This window comes from Chiloscyllium punctatum, chromosome 26, assembly GCF_047496795.1.
Source record: "Chiloscyllium punctatum isolate Juve2018m chromosome 26, sChiPun1.3, whole genome shotgun sequence".
Lineage (NCBI taxonomy): Eukaryota > Metazoa > Chordata > Chondrichthyes > Orectolobiformes > Hemiscylliidae > Chiloscyllium > Chiloscyllium punctatum.
The window spans coordinates 76,359,557-76,376,154 of record NC_092764.1 but is presented as its reverse complement, the minus strand read 5'-3'; the positions used below and the strand labels follow the sequence as shown (position 1 = coordinate 76,376,154).

At 41.4% G+C, this 16,598-nt stretch overlaps 1 protein-coding gene across 1 annotated transcript in view; it reads left to right on the top strand.

Moving 5' to 3' along the window:
• The window catches only part of ogfod1 (2-oxoglutarate and iron-dependent oxygenase domain containing 1), a 36,790-nt gene that overhangs the window by 12,557 nt on the left and 7,635 nt on the right, over positions 1-16,598 (top strand). Inside the window, exons 7-11 of the mRNA XM_072547686.1 lie at positions 8,142-8,270; positions 11,208-11,321; positions 12,892-12,971; positions 14,329-14,636; positions 16,310-16,438. Coding sequence (XP_072403787.1) covers positions 8,142-8,270; positions 11,208-11,321; positions 12,892-12,971; positions 14,329-14,636; positions 16,310-16,438 — 760 coding nt within the window. The remainder of the gene's footprint in view (positions 1-8,141; positions 8,271-11,207; positions 11,322-12,891; positions 12,972-14,328; positions 14,637-16,309; positions 16,439-16,598) is intronic.

Genomic DNA, 16,598 nt, shown 5'->3' with positions numbered 1-16,598 from the left:
CTTTGTTTGCCCCCACCAAATGCATAAACTCATAGTTCTTTGGATTATTTGCCATATTTCCAACCACTCGACAAACTATTGATATCATCCTATAGTGGACAGTCATCCTCTTCACTGCCTGGCAAATTATTACGTTGAGTGCAATTTTCTCAGTCGTGCTTCCAATCCTTAAATCCATCATTAACATATGCCACAAACAGCAATATTGAACTCTATGGAACACCATTGGAAATCCTTTGCCGTTCCTTATGCATCTGTTAATTGTTGTTTTCTACCACTGAGTCAATTTCAGATCCATTTCACCACATTCCCCTGTATCCCATGAAATTGAATTTTTCTGAACAGTCTGCCATTTAGGACCTTGTCAAATATCATACTAAGGTTCATATTGATGACATTCGCTGCACTACCCTCATCCTTCCTCCTTATGTTGTCAAAAAATTCAATTAAATTAATAAGGCTTGACTTGCCCTAACATAACTGTGCTGACTACTTCTGAGTAATATGTGCCTTTCCAAGTAACAATCAGTTCTATCTCACGTGCACTCTAGTAATTTGCTCGTATTCAGGTCAATAACTGACTTATAATTATTTGCTTATCCTTGAATAATAACAGAATTATATTCACAGACGTCCAATCCTCTGTCATCTTGCCTGGATCTAATGAGGTTTAGTAAATGAACTTCCAAGCATCTGGTATTTCTTCCTTGTTTCTTTTAACAGACAAAGCTACTTTTCATCCTAGTAATTTGTACTGTTGGGTTTCTGGTTTGTGATCAGTAATTTCCTGATTTTTAGGTGATTCGAATCATCCCCAGGTCCTAGGTTCTGACTTTGGACTTATTTAAGGAATGTAAAATGAAATAGGCAGTAGACAGGTGTTTCAGGGCAAAAGAATCCCTATTTAGCTCCAAACAGATAAGTATAATATGAGAAATAAAAAGTCAAATGTGATAAAACAATGAAATTGACACAGTTATACAGAGTACAGTAATTACATTCACCATCAAATTAAACAGAGGTTTAAACACTCTTCAGTTTAATCACAGACACTTTCTTCAGGTTTCCTATCCTTGGGGTCCCTTCACTGTCACTGCCTGTCTTCCCCTCCCTGCTGGCTAGATTAGAAACCTTGTGTCTTGAGAGTTTTACCTCACCACTGGGGAAAACACAGTGTTGAAGTAAGTCCAGTTGCTGGGTTCTTGCCATTGGTTCTCTTGGCTTTGAACAGGCCTGTGTCTGGCAGCTCTTGTTTGGTTAGTGCTTGGTTGGCTGGATAGTGCTTGGCTGGCCCTCTCAAATGCCCTTTGTTGTGATGGTGCTCTTGGTTTGGCCTCCTGATTTAGCTTCTCTGTGGTTTAGATTAGATTAGATTAGATTACTTACAGTGTGGAAACAGGCCCTTCGGCCCAACAAGTCCACACCGACCCACCGAAGCGCAACCCACCCATACCCCTACATTTACCCCTTACCTAACACTATGGACAATTTAGCATGGCCAATTCACCTGACCTACACATTTTTGGACTGTGGGAGGAAACCGAAGCACCCGGAGGAAACCCACGCAGACACGGGGAGAATGTGCAAACTCCACACAGTCAGGAGCCTGAGGCGGGAATTGAACCCAGGTCTCTGGCGCTGTGAGGCACCAGTGCTAACCACTTGGTTTCGAAGCTACTTGTTGGGGCTGAAAGCTTGTGGGGAAACTGTTTCTGCAGGAGCTTGATGTTGGAAAAAGCTCTCTCTCCCACATCAGGGCTAGCAGTTTATACAGACTGCGTGCCCCCTTATTTCCCCTCAAATCTGTGTTGCCATTGTGTTTATAATGTTCCCTTTTGGGGTCAATTGGCTTCCTGATAATGAAGAGTAGGTGTGAATGTGTTTTGATTAAGTGGAATATCTGGTATCACTGTGCATGAATATTGGTTGAAGGTGATCTGCTAAAGCTCCATTCAGTCTGGGTTGGATGAGGTTAAGTCAAAAAGTGTGGTGCTGGAAAAGCACAGCCGGTCAGGCAGCTTCCACTGTACTTTGCTCCCTCACAGGGTCACTGTCTCTGTGACTCCCAGGTATGAGTAATTCTGGAGCTCCGACAACTTTGTTCCCTCATGGGGGTCACTGATACGATGCTGTCTGGCTGTGCTTTTCCAGCACCACACTTTTTGACTCAGATCTCCAGCATCTGCAGTCCTCACTTTCTCCTGGATGAGGTTTAGGTCTGGTTGATTGTTCTTTTAGAGAGAGTGTGTGAATTGGATTTTCGGGTTGAACAATGGTTCCAGACTTCTCTCTGTACCTTGTGCATTTTCCCGAGCCCAGCCCAGCTGCCAACCTTGTTCTTTTACTTTTAAAAGTTATTTGGAAAGTCCAGGATTTTGGAATAGTATTTCAGAATATGGAGATTTTTGCTGAAACCAACACTACCTTGCTGGAATTTCTGCATCATCCTTCTCTTTTGTGAAGGCAGGAACAAAATACTCACTAAAAACCATGCCCACATTTTCTGTCTCCACACAAAAGTTACTACGTGCATTTCTGATCAGCACAACTTTTTCCTTTGCCATCCTCTCCTCTAACTGTGCCAATAAAGCACCTTTGGATCTTCCTTAATTTTACAGGCTAATATTTTTTCTATATCCTTTCTTTCCTTTCTAATTTCTTTTTTCACTTTATCCCATTCTTTTCGTTATTATCTAAGTTTCCTAAAGTATTACTTTTTGTTTGAGATTGACATATGCTCTACTTTTCTGCATTACTTTACCCTGCATGCTTCTGGATAACCAGGGGCGTTTAGATTTGTTGGTGCCACTTTTGTTTTGTGGGCACATGTTTACATTGTGGCTGGAGGTTCTGACTTTTGAATACTGCCCACTGATTTGCCACCAACTTTCCTTCAAGTAGTTGTAACCTGTCCACTTTTTTGAGATCATCTCTCAGCTCTGTGAAGTTTGCATACCTCCAATTTTGAAATTTTATTCCTCATCTAATTTGCCCCTTTTTGTAATGATGCTAAATCTAAGTGTATTATGATCACAACCTCCATAATTGTCAGCCACGACAACTTCATTCACCTGCCCGACTTTATTTCCTAAGACTTATTCTAGAATTAGAACGTATTCATTGGGATATTTTTTGGTGGTTAGGAAAGTTATCTTGAATATAGTTGGAGATTTGTGCATCCTATGCCCATTACATTGTTTGAATCCCAATTGTTGGTTGGATCATTGAAATGCCCAACTATATTACCATATTGTTTTTGCACTCAGCAACTTGCTGAAAAAATTGCTTCTCTAACTCTCTCCCATGATTTGAGGGTCCTAGCTAGGTGCATACCAAGCAGTTTGGCTGCCCCTATTTTGTTTCTGAGCTCAAACCATATGGCCTCATTTCAAGCTTCAATTAGTGTATCATCCCTCATCATAACTGAGGGATTTATTCTTTAACTGATAATGCCCCACCTTCGGCTCTTTAAATCCCTTTCGCTGTCCTCGCTGAATACTTGCTATGTAGGGATGTTGAGCTGCCACTTCTGCCCTCTTTAAGCAAAACGTTTGTTACATTAGCGATATATGCCCTCAGATTATTGGTTTGATTTAATACACTCTTCTATTTAAATATTGTTATAACGCAGAGGTCATACCCGCCTGCTAATTAAAACTAAAATACCGAGAGAAGCTTGCCTCACTTTGTAACCTGTTTAAAGTGTGAGTGAGTGAAAGAAAACACCTCTTTCCACAGTTTCCAGAAAAAAATAACAATTTATTTTCCTAACTCTAACGGTGAATACTAAACAAAGACTATTGACAAGTCCAAGCCCCCTTTTTCTTCACTAATCACTATCTTACCCCACTCGGAGAAAATGCTGCTCCAGTACCACAATTATTAAAATTAAATCAACTTAATCTCTCAAAGTCCATATAATTTCGAAAGTTGTCTTCCTTTCAATCTTCCAAATCTGGTGCTTCCTTCCATTCTTCCATTTTTGATGTCTTCTTCCTCGGTTGTCCTCTTACTTTTTACTGCTTTTACTGGAAAACGTATCTTTGAGAGACAGTGTCTTCTGAGACATTTCTTTTTGAGGGCCCTTTCAGATGACATGTGCTGTCATGTTTGATAGCAGTTCCTCTGACCAATTTTTCAAATGCCCTAATTTTTATGCCCCTGATTACACCTGAAATTCTTATAGTCTGATTGGGTTCAGGCTCTCAACATCATCAGGTTTTAAATTTGATTGGCTTTGAAGGACTGAGTGTTTGGTTTAAATCAGTTGGTCAGATTTGAATTTTTGTCAAAACCACAACTTAGATGTCCTCAACCTTAACAATTTCTCCTTTGAATCCTCCCACTTCCTCCAGACCAAAGGGGTAGCCATGGGCACACGTATGGGCCCCAGCTATGGCTGTCTCGTTGTAGAGCAGTTGATCTTCCGTAATTACACCGGCACCACTCCCCACCTCTTCCTCCGCTACATTGATGACTGCATTGGCGCCACCTCGTGCTCCCACGAGGAGGTTGAGCAGTTCATCAACTTCACCAACACATTCCACCCTGACCTTAAATTTACCTGGACCATCTCTGACACCTCCCTCCCCTTCCTGGACCTTTCCATCTCCATTAATGACGACCGACTTGACACTGACATTTTTTACAAACCCACCGACTCCCACAGCTACCTGGATTACACCTCTTCCCACCCTACCTCTTGCAAAAATGCCATCCTGTATTCCCAATTCCTCCGCCTCTGCTGTATCTGCTTCCAGGAGGACCAGTTCCACCACAGAACACACCAGATGGCCTCCTTCTTTAGAGACCACAATTTCCCTTCCCACGTAGTTAAAGATGCCCTCCAACACCCTCAGACCCCACCCCTCCAACCGTAATAAGGACAGAACGCCCCTGGTGCTCACCTTCCACCCTACAAACCTTTGCATAAACCAAATCATCTGCCGACATTTTCGCCACCTCCAAAAAGACCCCACCACCAGGGATATATTTCCCTCCCCACCCCTTCCCGCCTTCCGCAAAGACCATTTCTCTCCGTGACTACCTGGTCAGGTCCACACCCCCCCACAACCCACCCTCCCATCCTGGCACTTTCCCCTGCCACCGCAGGAACTGTAAAACCTGCACCCACGCCTCCTCCCACACCTCTATCCAAGGCCCTAAAGGAGCCTTCCACATTCATCAAAGTTTTACCTGCACATCCACTAATATCATTTATTGTATCCATTGCTCCCGATGCGGTCTCCTCTACATTGGGGAGACTGGGTGCCTCCTAGCAGAGCGCTTTAGGGAACATCTCCAGGGCACCCGCACCAATCAACCACACCGCCCCGTGGCCCAACATTTCAACTCCCCCTCCCACTCTGCTGAGGACATGGAGGTACTAGGCCTCCTCCACTGCTGCTCCCTCATCACCAGACACCTGGAGGAAGAACGTCTCATCTTCCGCCTCGGAACACTTCAACCCCAGAGCATCAATGTGGACTTCAACAGTTTCCTCATTTCCCCTTCCCCCACCTCACCCTAGTTCCAAACTTCCAGCTCAGCACTGTCCCCATGACTTGTCCTACCTGCCTATCTCCTTTTCCACCTATCCACTCCACCCTCTCCTCCCTGACCTATCACCTTCATCCCCTCCCCCACTCACCCATTGTACTCTATGCTACTTTCTCCCCACCCCACCCTCCTCTAGCTTATCTCTCCACGCTTTAGGCTCACTGCCTTTTTTACTGATGAAGGGCTTTTGCCCGAAACGTCGATTTCGCTGCTCCTTGGATGCTGCCTGAACTGCTGTGCTCTTCCAGCACCACTAATCCAGAATCTGGTTTCCAGCATCTGCAGTCATTGTTTTTACCTTATCCATTTAACAGCCAATTGTTACATTATCTATTATGTCTTCCAGCTTTTCTGTATATTGGCAGTGTTTCCTGTACCTTAAACTCAAAAAAGCGCTTTGTCTTAAAGTGACCATACACTCTTTCGACATGGTAATAATACTGTCATTTTTATGTGTGGCACGTTTTAACCTGTTTCCTTACATTTCAGAGTCACTCCCATGCCTACCTCCCATTCCTTGCTTTGGGTTTGCCCCCCTGTCCGATGTCTATGCCTGATGGTATTTGGGACATGAGATTACTGCTTTGGAGGTCATGCTTTTCAAACTCCTACCTAGCTCCCTGAAATCTTCTTTCAGAACCTCATCCCCATTCCTACCCAAGTTATTGGTACCAATGTGGATTACCCTATCCCAGAAGAATGTCCTGCAGCCATTTTGTATCATACTTTACCTTGGCCGTAAAAAGACAATGTACTGTCCTCAAGTCATGTCAAATGCCACAGGAACATCTGTCTGCTCTGCAGAATATGCAATCCCCTCTCTCTATTCACTCCCACATTTTTTTCCCTCAACATGTCCCCTCTTGCCTGGTACATCTGATCCACTTGTGGTCCCACCAATTCAGCTGTGGCTGCATGCTCCTGAGGTACCAATACCCTCACCAGTGTCCAAAATGATATACAGCAAAATGAACTTGGAGGAGTCCTTGAATGTCTGCATGGATCTCTGAAATCACATCCTGGTCACCCATTCCCTGCTGTTTGACACTTCTAAACTGTGGTGTTTCCACCTCCTAAACATGCTATCCATACCAGCATCTGCCTGTGGATGTGCAGTAAAGACTTGAACTATCGCTCATTTAAGAGCGACCTTCATGTTGGCAGTAACAGCATGGAGCTGACGCAGTTTGTTCAAGCGAATCGAACGGTTTATTACGAGCAGTTACCAGTAAATGCAGGGAGAGGAGTTCCAGGTGGACACGCAGGAATACTGGAGTCACACTAATTCATGAACACGAGTTACAGATTTTTATATACAGAAATAAACAACTTGTCTAGCAATCGTCAGCAGTTTGTCTCCACCTTCCTTTCTAGTGTGGTCACTCCTAAGGGCACAGCATGTGTTCTTATTTTAGTTTGGTTTAATCAGAATTTTATCAAATAATCAGCTGTCTATTTTGTCAGCTATTCCTGTCCTATTGTCCTGTCTAATTGTGTCAGCCAGCTTCCTAATGGTTAGGACACATGGTCTAACTGAAATGTCACAGAGCTGTTGGCCATTTCAACATAGTCAGTAGACTACATTGTTCTATCTGAATAAACCTTGCTTAAGCATTCTCAGTCAACTACTTCATGTCTATTATCCTATACTTGTGTGTGTGTGCGTGCCTGTGGGAGATTCTTGACTTTCACTCAAGTTCCAAAACTTGGTGCTGAAGCTTGTGCAGCCTGCAAATGTGTTCATCTGAAACACATGATGTGTCTATGACTTTGCATTATATTGCTGGATGTACAGTCGACCGACTAAAATGATTTGCCATCTGTCAAATTTTTAAAAAAGATTTATTATGATGGACAAAGTTTAAAAATCACACAACATCAGCTTGTAATCCAACAGATTTATTGCTTCCAAACAAACCTGTTGCACAATGACCTGGCATTGTGATTTTTAACTTTGTTCACCCCAGTCCAACACCGGCACTTCATCATGGCTATTATGATGGATGTAGTAGAAAACTTACTGTCACTCACCAAGCATTTTCATCTCCCAGGCCAAAGTAAGAGTCATTTACAGAGGGTGGAAACAATAGAATAAGAAAGAATATCTCCTCCCTTCACTGAAGTCGAATTTAACTCACTATTTCTGTTTTACTCTCTGCACAACGAAAGCAACATGCAGTGCGGACAATGCAGCACTGTGGCATGTCTCTGTTTATGCTTCCTCAAAACAACAAACTCAAACTTAAGTAGAAATGTCAGAAATGGTACAATGCTTGCTTCCAATTCAACATCTGACTATGACCGTGTTGGGGTTTGAATGGCAATGTGTACTACCATTTGACGTTACAAGCGTGATTTGTAGCTTTTGCACTGGTTTGGTTTCTTTATCACATAGCAAGGTATAATAGGAATTGTCAGTATTTTATTTCTTATGCAGGAGGGTTTGCCATTTGCAAAAACACTCATTGTTATCATGAGAATTAATTAGGCAGCATTTTCTTTTCTTAGTGCAGTGTGCAGAATATTTCACCAAGTTTTACAATTTGATGCTCAATGCTGTGCTGTGTACTTTACCTAATCAGGTGTCTGAAGTTCTGTCGGAGGAGAAGTGTCGCCTCTCTGTTAGCGGCTGGTTCCATGGGCCGTCATTGGAGAGGCCAGCTCGTTACATCGAACCTCTTTCTCATCGATATCCACATATTGCAAGTGATGTAAGTGTACATTCTTGGTCACAACCAGTATACTAAAGTTTCAATCTGATTAAATTGGCATGCGTATGGGGAATAGGAGCTGAATGCAGCTATGAAATATATTACTATTTCAACTCTTCAGACTCAGTTTCAATTCCACTAGGCAGAGGAGACAAGTTGCAAGACCCATGTCCCCTCATGCTTAAAATTCCCATTCACCCATCATCCACATCCCTTGGTGGAGAGAGTTCCAGAATTCTCGTATCCTTTGTACGAAAAACTATTTCCTGCTTTCCCTTCTAAATAGACTCGCTTCATTTTTAAGATTATAACTCCATATTCTTGATTTCCTTCACCAAAGGAAATAATTTTTCTACACTATCTCATTTAACCTTTCAAGCTTCTCAACCAGATCATCCTTTCGTCTTTTATGCTCCACAGAATACAAGTCATCTTTATATAACCTGTCCTCAAAATGTAATCCTACAAACCCAGTGATCTCATGGTAAATTACAGCACATATTCCAGTTTTGAATTTGAGAAGTACCCTGAGACAGTAGAAATGTCTTAGATTTGTTGCTCGTTGGATTTTCCATTTTAGTTTAGAATTTGAAGATTCACTGAACAATCTCCACTTCCATACTTTCCAAAGAGGGGTCTGTGTGCCCAAATACGATTGTAAACTGAGATTTTGGGTTTGTAAGCTTCCACGAAGCAGTGACTGCCATGGAGCTCTGGCATAGTGAACAGCTGTGAAGAAACTTCAAATCCATGTATTTTTTTCAAACTGTTTCCATGTTCTCAATTACTCAAGGCTCCTGCAGCTGTAAAAATGGTCGGTGTTACTTATCTTTTAATTGCATGAATTCTCCTCATAACCCAGTCTAATCCATAGTGAGTGCTCCTCCTATCCTCACCCCATCTTTTACAGGTACCCCGTGACTCATCATCTCTTACAGCTCTTCTCCCCCACTGCTCTTCTAGGTCTACCACTACTATTCTTACAGATCTTGCACCTCACCCCCAAACAACATAATGTTCTCAGTTTCCATGGAGGTGTCATGATAATGTTTCAGCAAACACTATACTTTAGTCGTCTTTACTAACCAGCAAAGTGGAATCCATGTGCTAGTGATCATTTCATATTTCAGTCCTTTAACTGCTACATTCTCACCATTATTCTATTTGGGATCTCTGCCAAAATGTGTTGGAACTAGCAAGTGGATAAAATCTAGTGCAATGCCCAACCTTTTTTTACAGGAAACCTTTGCATCTTTATGTTAGTGTTGGAAATTATCTAATTATTTGATAATTAAGACAGTTTCACTGTGTTCACATATGAGTATCTTATTTTGTTATTAATTTGTGAAAAGTTCCAGAACTTCTCAGTTGCAGGCTAAGTTGCAGTGCAGGAAGAACACCAATAGCAACAGTTTCTGCAGATGGAGCATGTTAGAATCATAGAATCACTACTGTGCGGAATTAGACCATTCAGCCTATTGAGTCCACCCTGACCCCTTTGAAGAACATCCCACCTAGACCCATCCACTTACCCCATCCCGATAATTCTACATTTCCCATGGCTAACCCAGCTAACCTGCACATCCCTGGGTACTGTGGACAATTTAGCATGGCCAATCCACCTAACCTGCATATCTTTGGACTGTGGGAGGAAACTGGAGCACCCGAAGGAAACCCACACAGACACCGAGAGTATGTACAAACTTCAAACAGACAGTTGCCCAAGGGTGGAATCGAACCCACGTCCCTGGCGCTGTGAGGCAGCAGTGATAATCACTGAGTGACCGTGCTGCCCCTATGTTTAACATAGTAAAATGGGCAAGTGCTTCTCAGGAGCTTCACATCACAAAGTTAGGACAAATAACCAATTATCAAAGTAGTAGGTTTAAGCAAGGTTTGAAATTCAGAGGGACAGATAAAAAGTTGAAGATTTCCAATGCTTAGGGTAAATACTTAGCACAATCAAGAATTAATGCTGTTACAGAGCAGAGCAGGATGCTGACACATTGGTGCCATAATTGCACTGCCACCAATAAGATAAAGTTAAAAATCACACAGCACCAGATTATAATCCAACAGTTTATTTGGAACTACAAGCTTTCGGAGCACTACTCCTTCATCAGGTAGCTAGTGGAGCAGGATCATAGACCATAAAATTTATAGAAAAAGATCATAGTATCATACAATTGATGTAATATATTGATCAAACCTAGATTGCTGTTAAGTTTTTCATCTTTTAGAAAAGCTTGCAGGTTTTGATTCATTAATATGTAAATCCCAAAACTTCTTTCAAGTTACTTTCCCAAGATAACTTAAGGTTTTACAAATAAAAGTGACATCTCAGTTCAGACAGTGCATTAAAGGTGTAAGGTTAGAGTCTGTTTGTATTCCAATCTTGAGTCAGACTGGTTCTATTTCCAAAGTGGGAATTTATAAAATCTCACATGGATTGACTGCCTGCATTGACTGTCTGCAGATTGTGTGTTTCTTCAACAAAATAGAATTTATCTGCAAATACAATTCTGCAAATGAAAATTCAGCCCATAAATGTGTGTATGTGTGTCTGTGTCTGTATGTGTGTGTGTAAATTATCCTGGGAATGTGACTGGAAAGAAGTTCTGGGATTTACATATTACGAACCGAAAACCTGCAACCCATTCTAAAAGATGAAAGACTTAACAGCAATCTAGGTTTGTTCAATATATCACATCAATTGTATGACGTTACGATCTTTTGTCATAAATTTTGTGTCCTGTGATCCTGCTCCACTACCTACCTGATGATGGAGCAGCACTGCGAAAGCTTGTACTTCCAAATGAACCTGTTGGACTATAACCTGGCGTTGTGTGATTTTTAACTTTGTCCTCCCCAGTCCAACACTGGCATCTCCCCCTCACCAATAAGATAAACTGTTTGTTTCCTTTCATTACATTTCAGGAAAAAATTCTTTATGACTGGATCAATCCAATTTACCTAGATGTTTCAACTCAAGCCCACATCCAAGAAGAGTTTGAGGAGGAATCAGAGATACTTCTGAAGAATTTTTTCAAGGTGAAAACTTCTGGGATTGATTTGGTAGAAAGGCAAGAACCCTTGTAAAAACATATGTGTGGCCTATACAGTAAAATGGACATGTTTTAGTGTCATTTGCAATGAGGTAAATTCTATGTTTGTTCAGCTATTGGTGTGAGGTGTCCAATTTTATTCAGAGTTGATTTATTTTTATACAATGTTTGTCACTTATAGTGGTGATATATTAATTTTAAGAGTCTCGTCTTGTGGGGAAGGTGAGGATGCTAGATTTTGACCAAAGTTGGCACTGGAATTGGAGAAGTATAGACACTGAAAGCTAGACTGGCATTTGGAAACTAACTGTCCAGTCAAGAAGGTTGTAGTAAACATAAGACTGAAGGGTGAAGACTGCCCCAGGATTGTAAGATGGAATGCAGGAGTATTCTTCTGTTCAGATCAAGCAAGGAGACTCACTGAAGTAGACTAGGGTTCATTTATTGGTATTCTTATTTGAAACTGCATTGTATGATTTTAAAGTAAACCAATTTTTTTCAAACTTATTGAATTGCATGGGATTGCTAAGGTGTTTGAAGCAATTTTTGCCTCAGCCAGATTAATTTGGTACATCTTCAGAGAAAGTGAAGAAATACACATGTGAGGTGGATTCTATTGTTACAATTCTTAGTCCTGTACCATAGGACTAGTTATTGCACAGTATGTGCTCAACTCCTTGAAAAATAATGTGCTCAGATCACTTGCAGGAGTAATACTTGATAAAAGGAATGTTGCAGTATCAAATTCATAAGGAGCTCAAAGAAAAGTTGCCATTCTTTAAATTACCATTATGGAGTCATAGAGTTGCAAATTGTTGAATGCACTGGTTGTGATCTTGCCTGTATTTCTGCTTCTGTAGATCAGTTTACTTCGAAAGAATTTGCATTAACACAGCACCTTTCCTGATCACAGAATAACCCAAAGTACCCCCAGCTGATGAACTGTATTCAGTTGATACCACAGATATGAGCCGTGCACTATTCTTGTCTCAGCTTGATGCCCAAAAGGCAGTTCTGTCCCAGTGTGTCACAGCCTCATCATGGGAAGGTAAAAAGGCAGGTACTGAATCCATCTTAACTGGAGTGGGGATTGAACCCCATGCTATTGGCACTAGTGGAATCCACGCTGGGTGTCTAACCAACTGACCCAACTGGCCCTCAAGGAGTGTGAGTTGCTGTGGCAAAATATATCTTTATGTGCATATTGAATCCTGCACCAATGGATAATGACCACCAAGGCTCCAATTTCTTTACATCACATACCTGACCAGAAGTATTATTGTTTTACTGCTTGCAATTGATGTCTGTTATGAGGATTAACAAGGTGACATTCAATTTGTTAGCTTAGTTGTGAACTCCTCTTCAGCGGCCACCAAGTCCTGATGTGGATCTTGAGTCTGGAACGTCTGGTTCAGAAGCAGGGGCACAATCCACTGCCCCATTGATGTGCTCTTCAATGGAGTAGATGGTTTATTTTCTCGAATGACGCACCATAGAAATGGACTAGAATGACTGTTAGCACCCTGTAACTGTTACATTTTCCTCCACTTACGTAGAAAGAAACATTTCAGATGGTTTGTGAGGCTTTGCAAGGCTCAGAGATTAAATGGAAGAGAAGAGGACCTGCCAACAAGAGGTGAGTGAATCAAAACTCTGAGAACATTAGCACTTATTGACATTGGAGCTGTAAACTGATTAAAGGCTCAGTTAACCAGCAGTTTGTGTTGAGAAGAAGCATCGGTGGAGCAGATGCAACAGTAAATTTCTGTAATTTTCCATTTTACTAACAAATTCTGGAGGTCTAAACCTGGAAAAGGAGAGGACAGCACTGTTGCACTACTTCCTTGTTTTAGGAAACAAAACATTGTTTGCAGAACAGTATATAAATGTAAAACCATTAAATATTTCAGTTTCAATATCAAACCCATTTTTCCCCATGTAAAGCAGATGTGATTCACAGGCCGTGCTAGTAGGTTTGTCAGATTGTATAATGGACTTGCTTTCTCCTTTCATTCCTCACAAAAGTATGAGTGAAGAATTCTATGTGATTGTACAGTTGAGGACTATTTGTATGGGAGGTGTTTTTGTAACCCACTACCTCACTCTGAATTAACAGATCTGATGGGAAGAAAACTCAAGCTTTTGCATACACAGCTGGGTTGTGGTGGGGAACTTACATATTTCCACCTGTCTTTTCAAAGAAAAGTCATATCACTGTGTTGTAGTTCATAGCATGCTTGAGGAACCTTTTTATCTTGCCATTTGGTCTGTCATGATAATATGATATTCTGGTTGATTTGACAAACAGACATTAACAGCCATGAAAATTAAACTTTGCTTTTTGATCTTAGGCTGGCATCTTGTTCTGTTTGGGTTCATAGAATCATACAATGCAGAAGAGGCCCTTCAGCACTGACCTTCAACCTAATCCCACTTACCAGCACTTGGCACATATTCTGGAATGTTATGACATGCCAAGTACTCATCCAGGATGTGAGGCCATTTGCCTTTGCCACCATCCTAAGCAGCGTGTTCCAAATCATCATCAACCTCTGAGTAGAAATCTTTTTCCTAACATCCTTCCAAAACCTGTAGACCCTCATCGAACCTGGCTGTGGAGATAGTCTTCCCCTTTTGTTCTCTCTCTTGATTCTACCTCCTTTTTTGCCATAGTCTGACATGCTTATGGTCTGACTGGTAACTCATGCCCATTTTCATTGGATTTCAACTAAAGGCTTAGCGTCTGCTTGCTTCTCTGCCCTCATATACATGAAATGTCCTTCTAATGTTAAATTATGTCACCAAAATTTTCAATACTTCAATGTTATGGGAAGCCTAAGTGACATTGAAGTATATTGCAGACCTCAGAACAGTGACAGATTCCACTGTACCACTAAAATAGGTGACCGTCTTTGTATTGAAATGCTGCTATCTGGTTCTGTTACTTCCCAAGTATATGACTCGTAATGTGGTATTACATCTTTATTTTATAGATGCTATGATCAAGCAGAGGAAGATAGCCTCCCTGACATTCTTGCCAAATGTATGGAGCTGTTCTCCTCTGAAGCCATGTTCCTGCTTCTGTCCAATTTTACTGGCTTAAAACTGCATTTCCTCGCAGCCTCCAATAATGATGCAGATGAAGAGGAGAGTGAAATAGAGGAACATGATGGCCATGAACACACGTGTTCTAGCATTGAGAAAAGAAACAAATGTGATTCAACAGAGTGTAAAGATGACACAAATGAGGGAGAAGATGTTAAACCAAAGAAAATTGAGGATCCAGGGGAGAGTTCCAAAAGTAAGCTTCACTGAAAAACGTTCTGAACTCTAGTAGATGAATGACTGATATTAGAGGATCAGAAATAACATATGAATGCATTTGTAAATAATTTCAGTAAAATAATTTCAGTTAAATTTCTGATTTTAGATGCCTACATTCACAAATTCAAAATTGAATATGTCACTGGATGGCTTAATATGAATTAGATAAGGTGTTCCAGAGACCTAAATGCCATGTTCTGGTGTAGTATTGAATCGTAGAGATCAGTCCTTAGACAAGACGTGCAGGAATTTACAGATCTGGTGAGGCTTTTGCAGACATTGAGGAAAATATTCACCTGATCTACATTTTGGGAAGCAGACAGCATTGGGCACAAAAGCGATTTTTGCATTCATGCCTGTATTACTCGCCACTCTGTTTGTTTTATATTCAACACCTTTCCTGGAACTGTTCCTAACAGCACTGAGGGTGCAATCACACTGGATTAATTACACTAGTTCAAAATGATGGCTCATCTCCAGTTATTCAACATTAATTATAGAAGACCAGCAAATGTTGGCCTTGCCAGTGTTTCTCATAGCCTATGAAAGATTTGTTTTTTAAAGCCTTTGCATATGGGCTAGTTTAATATTGACCCCAGTGCTTCAGACCTGAAAATGTGTTGCTGGAAAAGCGCAGTAGGTCAGGCAGCATCCAAGGAACAGGAGAATTGACGTTTCGGGCATAAGCCCTTCTTCAGGAATAAGGGCTTATGCCCGAAACGCCGATTCTCCTGTTCCTTGGATGCTGCCTGACTTGCTGCACTTTTCCAGCAACACATTTTCAGCTCTGATCTCCAGCATCTGCAGTCCTCCCTTTCTCCCAGTGCTTCAGACATCAATCTATGACGAGGTGAGGTCATGGTGTGTTCAAGACATAACTGGGTGCTTCTTTGGAGTTGGTCTTAGTCTGAAGTAAGAATGAACAAAACATTAAGATTACATACCACATGGTTTGATTTCAATTTGCAGGTAGGGTGAATGGCTAACTTTATGGACTGAATAGCCTGCTCCACTTCCTATGTTCCGAGGAGGAAAACAAAAGGCATCAAAAACGGAACTGATTAGAGAAGGTAATGGTGTCAGAGGTGTGCAGATGCTAGTGAGAACCTAACAAAGTGAAATTAGTCTTGGGAGAAAGGGAGGACTGCAGATGCTGGAGATCAGAGTCAAAAAGTGTGTTGCTGGAAAAGCACAGCCGGTCAGGCATCATCTGAGGAGCAGGAGAGTTGGCGTTTTGAGGAAACGCTGACATTCCTGATGAAGAGCTGGAAACATCAACTCTCCTGCTCCTCAGATGCTGTCTGACCGGCTGTGCCTTTCCAGAATCACACCTTTTGAAGTTTGTTTTGGTGTTGAGCTGCTGGGCATGTCTATTGGGCCTAATAGCCCAGCAGCATCTTGGAAATTTACTTCTCAGATGCAGTCATCTGCGTTGGCCATGTCGAGGAACTGTGCCAATGTTTCCAGATGTTTGGGAGGTTGTTGGGGGTCGGGATAGAGAGAGGATTTTTGGTGCTTAAGAAAGCTATATGTATAAAATATCATAATTCATTATAATTAAAAGTATCAGATCAATAAAGGTATGGCTTTTCACTATCTGAGAAGCATGAATTAAACTTTGAAGGAACTTTGTGTGTCTGTCCTTCTCAGATCCCAATGTTCCTGTTTGCCGAGGGGAATTGCGATATTGGAGAAATGGGTACTACACACTTATCCATGATACCAATGTGGAAAATTCGGAGTTTGCTCTTGATTTGCTGTTGTACTGTGGGTGTGAAGGTAGGACTTGATGGTTTCATTTTATCAAAATCCATTGCTAACCCACTTGCTGGTTTTTTTTTTGAAGAAACATCTCATCAATATGAGAGGCAGAACTAAATTGGCAAAAGACATAAATCGAAATACAGGGTAAAGAATAAACAATACCGGTCATTCTACT